Source organism: Phyllobates terribilis, unplaced genomic scaffold, assembly GCF_046119375.1.
Source record: "Phyllobates terribilis strain yellow unplaced genomic scaffold, ASM4611937v1 Scaffold_11__3_contigs__length_659146591, whole genome shotgun sequence".
Classification (NCBI taxonomy): Eukaryota; Metazoa; Chordata; class Amphibia; order Anura; family Dendrobatidae; genus Phyllobates; species Phyllobates terribilis.
In genome coordinates this window covers 395,254,056-395,265,707 of record NW_027362771.1, presented here as the reverse complement: position 1 = coordinate 395,265,707, position 11,652 = coordinate 395,254,056, and the positions used below count along the sequence as shown (strand labels likewise).

The window sequence follows — 11,652 nt, the reverse complement described above, 5'->3', positions numbered from 1 at the left end:
AGAGCATGGCTTCTCAATCTCTCTCTTATAGGGTCTCACCAAGAAGAGCATGGGGACGTGTACAGTTACAAATAACAAGCACGTAACTGAAATCATTCAATAACTAAAAGTCTCCATACACCGCAATTTTGGCAGGAGAAGCCAACCATTTATTGTGTATTATTTCTTGTACGAAGAAAATTAATAAAAGATTTTTTTTTTTTAACCTTTGCACTGGATCCAATTTTCATTAATTTTCACTCTGTGCATTGTGCTTGCCAGGGAGGGAGTGCGCTCCTGAAGACTGACAGTTCAGAGGCTTGGTTATGCTGCTAGTCTGAACTGAGCGCTCTCCAATGCGAGAATTGGCTTGACGCCAATAACACTGGGCTCAAACTTTGTCAGAGTTTGAGCCGAATGTCAGTTTACTGTGCTCCGATTCGCTCACATGGAATAATCATATCACAGGTTAGAAGATGGAGAACTTAAATTTCTCCATCTTCTCCATTGTCTGAGTCCATGGATGTCAGACTGCACACATCCATAGACTTGTATAGGTAAGGGTGATCCAAATTTCAGAGCCTTTCGCAGCGATTTTTTTTTTTTCTTGTGTCGTATCAGCTGGAGAGAAAAAATAAATAAATCTGCACTGCCCCATAGTATAATATTGTACCGAGTGCTATCCGATAAAACATCAGATAGCACCCGGCCGTGTTATACGCTCATATGAGCGAGCCATTAAGCTGCAACACAATCTAGCAGAACACAACCACTTTCAGAGCAGATCTTGCATGCTGTATAGGAAACAGCTTGCAGGTATGAGCTCCTTGCCTAGGAGACCGGCCACTCTGAGGTGGGCGGTAACCTAGGCAACAGAGCAATAAATTATCAAATTAAAAATTCCACCAGTCTTCCAAATTGAGAGAATTTTTAATAAAGAAAAGTGCAAAGTTATTAGTTTTTACAAATACTTCGCTCACATTCATCAATGATTAAAATTGCAACATCCAAGTGGCAGAAAAAGCTATCAGATGATCCACACATGGCATCGGAGTCCTAGGAGTCCCCCCCCCCCCCCCCCTCTGCAGATTTAAATGGGTACGTTTAATCAACAAATTGGATCAAAAATGATGTGTCTCCAACCTACATATCCACTATAGCCTATGTGTTCTATATAAACATGTATGGTATACCCCTTTAATAAAGACAAAATAACTGTTAACACTACACACTCACAATGAGAGCACAGATATTGAACGCTGTAGATTTACTGGTAGATGTGCGCTGTCCTGAATAGTAGGATTGTTCAAAATATAATAACCAGTCCAGCGAGTGCCAAATGATTGCAAATTTATTAAACATTAAAAACACAGTAAAAAATACTGTCCATCCCAAGTATTATAAAATGAGATGCAAGTACACCATATATTATCATTTAAAAAAAGCCTTAGAGATACCAGATCTCTTTGGGGAATACAAGGTATATGATAGTCTAGCATAAATATGGTAATTCCTCATTAGATTACACAATGAACAGTGAGAGATTTATCAAAAATTTCCACTTGTTCCCGGGATTTCAAAAAGAAAATGGTTATTAAATATGTATTGAATGGCATTGATTTAGGCTACAACCTGGTACTTTAATTACCTTGTAACCATTGTCTAGAAGAAAACTTGGTGTTGGGCATGTGGGGTGGCAAGCAGAGCGGCCATGTGTTGCACAGTTTTAGAAGAGGGTGTAATATATATATATATATATATATATATATATATATATATATATATATATATATATATATATATAATATTAGTTTTTAAATTATACAACTTTGTTAACATAAAAGCATTGTTGTTCCAAGCGTCTTGTATAACTTTAGTTAACCCCATATTTTCATGGAAGCTTTTACCACTGGCTACACAGTGGGCAAAGGTAAAAATAATTTGACAATAACCCCCAATAGCCTGGATTACAGGGGCCTTATGCATTTATATTCTGGGACTATTTGGATGTCATATGTTAATGAGCCAGCGTATTCTCCAGGGGGGGTCACAATAAGTTGCCAAATAGGTGACCACAGCGGAGAAAATAAAGTCATGGCGATACGGGATACAGACGAGGATGTGTTTTGCATGACAGCAGCGCTTCAGTGATACAAGTCCTGTGAATATTGGATTAAGGTCCTGAAACCTGACTATCAAGAGTGAAGCTTCCTACCTCCACAAATATGGGACATGTCCGCCCCAGCTATGGCCACTAGGGATATATCCCAATCATGGTTATGTATGCCGCGTGCACGCCGCCTACAGCAAATTAAAATGGGATTTACAATTTTTTCGTTTTTTCTTTATTGTAACATTTTTTTCCTAAATACTGGAGAGAGTGTAAAAAATAAAACATTACCCTAAATAAATAGAATTTACTAGTAAAGTCTAAACAAAAAAAAAGTGCTTGATATGAGATTAACAGAACATTTTACATAGTAATGAAATGATGTTGATTTTAATCCTTATGAATTTTTTTTCTTTCCTTTACCAATCACATAATTTTAAAACTTCAAACTTCAGTCTGTATGTTAAAAAAACAAAAACAAAACATGACTCCTTTCATTGGCAAAAGTGCTGTCTAGTTAGTTACGGGTGGCTGTGTGTAGCTGTGCATTTAAAATACATTTCTACAGACTTGTAAATGTAAGCATTATCGGCAGTCCTTTATGAAAGGTCTTTGGCATCGATGGCAGAGATAAAAGTTCAGATGATCTTGTGGTCCAAAAAAGATCCTTGAAGTCCATTGTTTCCACCATTCATCTTACGGCCAGAAGGAAAACTAATCCTGCAAGTCCAACTCCAGCCGCAGCCATAAGGGCGTTAGAAAAATGATTGTTCTCTTGTCCTTGGTGGTCGAGTTTTTTGTTGCAGACTTTTTGAAACCCCTCCTGAAAAATAAAAAAATAATTAAATTAAGAACAAAAAGTTTTCACTCCTACTGCATAGTGAACATCTGGAACCTTTACCAAAGCAGGCGAGATTTCTACATTTCCCCAACAATTGTCTTGTAAGATCCATTAGATCTATAGACAATGTCCTCTGTGATAGCACAGCCTGTATATAGGAGCGGGCAGAGCAGCTGCTCACTGGATCCTTATTCAGCATAATGAAGCAGGGAAGCAATCGCCTCCAGATGGTAATGTTTGAACGCTGCTTGGCAGAGGGCTGTGTACACAAGTTATACCCTCAATACCTTCCGGAAGTCTGCTCTTTACAATTAATTTGTGCAAACAGAACTTTTTCTGCCTCGTGACTTTCATTAACCTCTTTTATGCCAATGCAGAGGAGAATTCCAATTGCTCTAGAGCTTTGGTCATTGTTCTGAGTGAGCCACGTGTACTCACTGGTCTAATTACTCCTGCACCACTGACTCAATACAACTGGAATTTGTTAACAGCATTCCCCCCCCTCTAGAATATTCTGGATATTTCTCACCTGACAGTAAAAAAAAAAAAAAAAAAAAAGCCCTATTATCCAAGAAGGCAAAACGACATTTCTAGACAAATATGCCTACTATATGTGACATCTCATCAGTACTGCTGGTTCTTCTAAGAAACTGTTCTGCAGAATATAGCCATTTCACACTGACCTACAATAGGCTGACACCCAAGTTATGCCTGTACAATAAGCTAAGGAGAAACATCGGTGACCCCATTACTGGAAGCTATACTCCTACACTTACCGATCACATCACACAAGAAACTTGTGTGGCCCTAGGAAATCCCCACTGTGCAGCCAGACACGGATTGTGTATTCAAAACTCAATAAGGGAAACGTATACTTTATACATTTAGGAAACAAAATGAGAATTGACTGTAGGAGATTTACCAAGAAGGAAAGTCCCTATTATCACAACCCAGGCGGCTACAGTGCCGACAGATTGAATTAGAATATATGCAAAAAAAATATGGGGGGGGGGGGGGGTGTATTATTTTGAGCTGAGGATTTAGGTTTTGGGGGAAAGAAGGGTTTAACAATGGTAGAATGAATTATCTACATGTAACAATGGTCTAGACATACAATCGACTCAGTTTTGCTAGTAGTTGTCCCTACGTTACATATACCTAATAATTATTATGTCACTTTACACAGGACTAGATTATCAGGCCAGCAGCTATGATGCAGCAGTGCTTGCCTATGAAGATTATCCAGTTAGCTTCTATTAGGTCAGTAAAGATTGATGGGAATAGAAATATACTGAGAAAGAAAAACTATTCCTAAGCCTCAAAGGCACCCAGCATCACACAAAACCATTAACAAGGGGGTCAATACCCAGATCCCCTGTCATGTCCGTAAGGGGCCAATACCCAGATCCCCTGTCATGTCTGCAGGGGGCCAATACCCAGATCCCCCCCCCCCCACCTGTCATGTCTGCAGGGGGCCAGCTCTGATTTATGAACGTCCACCTAGCCCTGCGGTCTGCAGCCAGTGCTCTCCAGATGTGGCAGAACAAGAACTTCCTTCATGCTGTCAGCATCTGAGAACAGCTGGAGACCACCGATTCAGACTGTCCTCTGGCCATGCACGTGGCTGAATTACAGCTCACCCACAAGTATGGATTAATAGTGTAACTGTAGGTCAATAATGAACTTCTGTGGCACTCCTATTTGGTATTATTACTAGCTAGACCATGTACATCTAAAAATTCACATAAGAGTCTCATTGGCAACATCTCTGACCGGGGTGTAAGACAAAGACATCCTTATGTAAGATGAGAAACCTTCCATCAGAGCTGTGTGCAGCCCAACATGTTTTGGTAATAAATGGAATCATTTTTACACGTTCTAAAATGTACAAGAATTCATTTTATTTGGCCTTGGGAGAAGAATGGAGCAATAATTCCTGTTCATCTGTTATAGAAAGTCAGGAGAAGACCTAGATGCCAACCCTCAGCGACACTACTCACAACAACGTAGTCCAGGGTAGAAGCATCGGCCAGGTGGCTACAACTACATTAAAAACCCTTTACCCCCAGAATCACTATGGCTAGGGATCCCAAGCCATGGAGAGCAATTTAGGTAATGTCTCCACAGAGCCAAAAGCGGAGATTAAACAGTCCAAGTAAAGGGGCTGAGATTGTAATGAAAACTCCTAGCCACTGTGCAAAGATGAAGTACAACTGTGTATGAAGAAGAGACATGTTAAGAGCCATTCTCCACCAGCCTCTGTAGGAGGCACCAGACAGCACCTCACCAGCTGGCACCACATCTGGCAGTATGGCAGGATTGGGCACAGTACACACAGTAACGGGGGGCACCTCACCCCTGAATTCCTAATTCTGGGAGTCACTGACCCCAATCTCCACACTCCTCCAGAACTCGCTCACCATTAGCTCAGACTCATCACATTTCTGGGGAAAATCTAACTATAAAAGGATCAGAAAGTGAAGAGGAGGAATGAAGAACATTCTCCATACGTGAGTCAGCGGAGGAGCAGCCACCCCCATGCTGGGGCCGCACGGTGTCACCAGGGCATTGTTCTGGGTGATGGCTCCAGCGCACACGAGTGACACCTACGACCCCCAGCACACACACACACACACACACACACACACACACACACACACACACACACCTACCTACGACCCCCAACACACACACACACACACCTACCTACGACCCCCAGCACACACACACACACACACACCTACCTACGACCCCCAGCACACACACACACACACACACACACACCTACCTACGACCCCCAGCACACACACACACACACACACACACACCTACCTACGACCCCCAGCACACACACACACACACACACACCTACCTACGACCCCCAGCACACACACACACACACACCTACCTACGACCCCCAGCACACACACACACACACACACCCCCAGCACACACACACACACCTACCTACGACCCCCAGCACACACACACACACACACACACCCCCAGCACACACACACACACCTACCTACGACCCCCAGCACACACACACACACACACACACACCTACCTACGACCCCCAGCACACACACACACACACACACCTACCTACGACCCCCAGCACACACACACACCTACCTACGACCCCCAGCACACACACACACACACACACACACACACACACACACACCTACCTACGACCCCCAGCACACACACACACACCTACCTACGACCCCCAGCACACACACACACACACCTACCTACGACCCCCAGCACACACACACACACACACACACACACACCTACCTACGACCCCCAGCACACACACACACACACACACACCTACCTACGACCCCCAGCACACACACACACACACACACACCTACCTACGACCCCCAGCACACACACACACACACACACACCTACCTACGACCCCCAGCACACACACACACACACACACACCTACCTACGACCCCCAGCACACACACACACACACACCTACCTACGACCCCCAGCACACACACACACACACACCCCCAGCACACACACACACACCTACCTACGACCCCCAGCACACACACACACACACACCCCCAGCACACACACACACACACACCCCCAGCACACACACACACACCTACCTACGACCCCCAGCACACACACACACACACACCTACCTACGACCCCCAGCACACACACACACACACACCTACCTACGACCCCCAGCACACACACACACACCTACCTACGACCCCCAGCACACACACACACACACACACACACCTACCTACGACCCCCAGCACACACACACACACACACACCTACCTACGACCCCCAGCACACACACACACACACACACACACCTACCTACGACCCCCAGCACACACACACACACCTACCTACGACCCCCAGCACACACACACACACACACACACCTACCTACGACCCCCAGCACACACACACACACACACACACACCTACCTACGACCCCCAGCACACACACACACACACACACACACCTACCTACGACCCCCAGCACACACACACACACACACACACCTACCTACGACCCCCAGCACACACACACACACACACCTACCTACGACCCCCAGCACACACACACACACCTACCTACGACCCCCAGCACACACACACACACACACACACACACCTACCTACGACCCCCAGCACACACACACACACACCTACCTACGACCCCCAGCACACACACACACACACACCTACCTACGACCCCCAGCACACACACACACACCTACCTACGACCCCCAGCACACACACACACACACACCTACCTACGACCCCCAGCACACACACACACACCTACCTACGACCCCCAGCACACACACACACACCTACCTACGACCCCCAGCACACACACACACACACACACCTACCTACGACCCCCAGCACACACACACACACACACACCTACCTACGACCCCCAGCACACACACACCTACCTACGACCCCCAGCACACACACACACACACCTACCTACGACCCCCAGCACACACACACACACACCTACCTACGACCCCCAGCACACACACACACACACCTACCTACGACCCCCAGCACACACACACACCTACCTACGACCCCCAGCACACACACACACACACCTACCTACGACCCCCAGCACACACACACACACACACACACCTACGACCTCCAGCACACACACACACACACACACACACCTACCTACGACCCCCAGCACACACACACACCTACCTACGACCCCCAGCACACACACACACACACCTACCTACGACCCCCAGCACACACACACCTACCTACCTACGACCCCCACCCGCCCCAGGCCCCCTGCAGCCCACAGCCCGGCTCCGCGTGTAATTACCCAGCCTCCGCTCTTCTGCAGCCAGTCCTTGTGCTCCGTGGCCAGGAACCGGCTCAGGACCCCGGCCAGCTCCCGGGGGGTCCCCGCTTTGCTCCTCCGGTGCCTCTGCGCCAAGGTCCCAGCGAACACAATGAGCGCGACCACGCGCCCCCAGTTGAGTCCTCCCTCCAGGGCCACCTCCGGTGCCACACGCTGCAGGATCGCGCACGGATCCACGTCCAACTCCTCGCACGACTTGAAGAAGGCGCTGTTCCCGAGGTGCACCTCCTGCGCCACCCGCCACAGGGTTTCCGCCACAGGGGAGCGCGGCTGGGGGCGCTCAGTGCCCACGTAGCGCTGGATGTAGTCCTCCACCAGGACGCGGGTCTCCTCCTCCAGCTGCTCAGACATAGTATCGGGATGAGAGCAGACGGTGCGATCTCTCCATATAAGTGCGACTGTCCCCGCCCCCCGCTGCTGCTGCTGCTGCCTACTGTCTACTGTCTACTGCCACAGAGATCCGTCGGCTGCTAGTTCTCAGCCGGACCACGCACGATCGGGGCACTGCGCTCTGCTGTGGGGTAAAAGTCACCTCCACCTTTTGTTTAAAAGGCTATGGACTTCCTGCGCTCCACGCCCCTTCCCGTGCTCCGTCCATTCATCAGATAGGGAGGAATCCCAGTCACTCTCCGCTGCCTCACACGCCCTCTGCTGGTGACGAGCCGCACGGCACGCCGCTCTCATTGATCTTTTCTGCTCACGTCACCCGCCTGTCAGAGGAACACAATGTCCTATCCCCGCCGTGACGTGACAGAAGCACGGGCCTCACGTGACATGCCCCCCACTCACTTCCTCACACCTGAGAATGTCACGTTCCGGGGTCAGTGCTACACATTATATAGGGAAGAATGAATGAATCTGCAGGAAGTGCAGTGATGTCTGTGTGTTACCGTGTAACAATGAATTGTGTCCGGCCGGTACATCAGGGCATCGCTACAGGTCTCTGAGCCCCTGGGCCCAGCAGTCCTGCCATGTCATGGGATCTACAGCCTCATAGACACATAGCAGGAGACCAGGGCGATCCGTCTACAGACTAGGCTGGTGTGAACACGGCCTTAGCAGAGCATGCGATTAGCATGATACAGGGCACTGCACATGTGTGTATGAGGGCGCTCGGGGAGGCTATCCCTCCATAGCCCATAAGGTAGAAAAGACCACCACACTCCAAACAGATGAGGGGTCAAACGTCCAACTTTATATACATAGTGACATTTCAGTCCTTAAAGGGGTTGTCCACTTCTTTAACTTCAGGATAGGTCTTCAATGTCTGCTGGGTAGAGGTGCGATATTTGGCACCCTCGCCGGTGCTGCTGGAAGTTCTCAGTTAGGGAGCTGCGCCATCTCCTGCTAGTGGCCGCGGCGGGTACTGCACATCCACCCCTTATTGATGTGCATAGGGGGCGGATGTGCCGTACCCGGGACCAGCTGATCGGCAGAGGTGCCGTGTGTCGCACCCCCACCGATCAGGCATTGATGGCCTGTCCCAAGGATAGGTCATCATCAATGATAAATTAATGGACAACCTCTTTGTAATCACCTTATTCCCCCATGTAAAATAATAACAGCTATACTCACCTCCAGTTCCAGTGACGTCAGCACCTGGTCTTCCATGACGTTGCTATGTCACACCAGCCCTGCAGCCAATCAGTGGTCACCTCACTCTCACTTCCTTCAGACAAAACTGACATCCCGAGTGCAGCAGCAGCACTCATGTTAAATTCCAGGTGTCAGTTTTGTACTCAGGAAGAGAGGGTAAAGTGGCTGCTGATTGGCTGCAGGGTTCTCGTGACATATTAACGTCATGCAAGCCCTGGGAGACCAGACACCGAGGTCATTGGCACGGCGCCCCCCACTGGAAGTGAGTATAGCTGTTATTATTTTACATGGGGGAAGATAGTGATTGAGGAGGGGTTGTCCGAGTAGTGGACCACCCTTTTAAAAGAACCTTTCACCAAACATGTCATGTTGAACTGCACACAAAATGTAATAGCGATTGCCATTGTGGAGATATTAGCAACCATAGTATTGGCACCTAATGAGTTACATTTTGTTAGGTCAAAATGGTTGTTAGATAGTTTTCACTTGGGGAATCTGTACTTTTTCACCTTGTAGGACGCTGACCAATCATAAGCAGGCAGCAACACACTGGAGAAAGAAGAACACTCCTCCATCGGAGCTTAGAGCAGGTTTCTCAGTGTGAGATGTAATCACACTCATGTCTACTGTGCTCAGGTGCTCTGCAGTGAGATCAGGGCTGTCATTATGTCTCACACAGATGTAACCTAACCAGACATAAGTTGTTACTGATACATTGTTGCACAGGCAGTGGGGGGGGGGAGGGGAAGTACAGCAGAGGTGAAAGTGCTATGAGAGCTGATAGAAGGGTTTGTAAAGTGACACAGAGAAACTCATCTGCACTGCCCATCCCCCACACTGGCCCGTGCAGGATGTAATAACACCCACTTGGACTTAACAAAAGTTAGCTCATTAGGTGTCAAATACTTTGTTTTATGACATCTCCACAATGGAGCGTTGAAATAAAAAGAACAAAAAAAAAACAATTTCATTCCTCTTTGCAGCCATTATTACATCGTTGTCCAGTTCAACATGAAACATTCTTGAAAGGTCCTCGTTCAGCATTAAAATGTGACATATGTTGGGCCAAGTAACATTCCAGGCAAAAGCTGGAAACCCACCCACCTCATCAGTTCCTGTGCTCAGGTCCCAGCAGTGGTTGTCGTGCTTCATTGTTACCTGGTGTGCATGGAGTGACACTTTCCCTATACAGGTCTTCAGGCAGGTCAAGATGACGGTTGGCCATGACCTCCTGAGAGGCACCTGTATCCTCAGGGGCAGGGTATCACTTAGGAGAGGTTCTGGAAGTTGAGTGGGCACTTCTACTCTAGACAATTGCTGGATTTTAAGCTTTGTCCTGAGTACCAATTTAAAGTCTAGTCACTTGACATGAACATGGATTTTTTCCTGATGTAAATAAACTCTGCTGTCTTCCTGATGCTGACATATTTTTCCTTTCCTTCCTGCACCCCACCGTCCTTGAGATATGACCACCTCTCCCTTGTATATAAATTGAGTCTTTTAGCCAAGAGGTCGTGGTCTTCCCATATTTGTGTGTGTTTTCTTGACAACCATTGCCCAATTAGTAAAAAGATTAGATTTATATACAGAGCGGAGGGGGCCATATCTCAAGAATAGAAAGGCGCATGCACAAAAGAAAAAACAATACTAGATTCAGGAGAACAGCGGCATTTTTGATAATCTAGTGTAGTTGGCAGCCAGATGATTGTCCACATCTTTGGTCAAATACATTTCAGAAAATATCAGATTTTATTTAGGAAATACAATGCAGGTAAAAGGAGAAGAAGCTACATATGTGCAGTGCAAGCTGTGCATAGAGAGCGTGGAAGTGGAGAAATACCAAAGCAACATAGAGTAACAATGCAATAGCACTAAAAAGTACCATATAGAGCAGGGGTCTCAAACTCAGCTGGGCATATGGGCCGCACACGGAAAAACATTTAATTTGGGGGGCCGCATTATTTGCCTGACAAAGCGACATTTTTAGTGATACCATTTTATTTTCTATACACCTTTTGAACTGGTCCTCATCTTGCAGACATGGTCTCCCCTCCAGGTCCCCAATATTGCAGACATGGTCTCCCCTCCAGTTCCCCCATATTGCAGACATGGTCTCCCCTCCAGGTCCCCCATATTGCAGACATGGCCTCCCCTCCAGTTCCCCCATATTGCAGACATGGTCTCCCCTCCAGGTCCCCCTTATTG

General features: G+C 47.4%; 1 protein-coding gene across 1 annotated transcript; it reads right to left on the bottom strand.

Moving 5' to 3' along the window:
* Nucleotides 1-890: 890 nt before the first annotated feature.
* BCL2L10 (BCL2 like 10) lies at nt 891-8,493 on the bottom strand. Its single transcript, XM_073653034.1, has 2 exons — nt 7,813-8,493; nt 891-2,912 (listed from the first exon to the last, which is right to left on the bottom strand). Exons 1-2 carry the CDS (start codon nt 8,200-8,202, stop codon nt 2,781-2,783), a joined length of 522 nt encoding a protein of 173 aa, XP_073509135.1. The 5' UTR covers nt 8,203-8,493; the 3' UTR covers nt 891-2,780.
* Between the last annotated feature and the right edge of the window lie 3,159 nt (nt 8,494-11,652).

Coding starts and splice junctions, on each gene's coding strand:
- BCL2L10 (XM_073653034.1), bottom strand. CDS start 8,202: ATGTCTGAGCAGCTGGAGGAGGAGACCCGCGTCCTGGTGGAGGACTAC. Junction 2,913..7,812: donor TGCAGAAGAGCGGAGGCTGG/GTAATTACACGC, acceptor TTTATTTTTCAG/GAGGGGTTTCAAAAAGTCTG.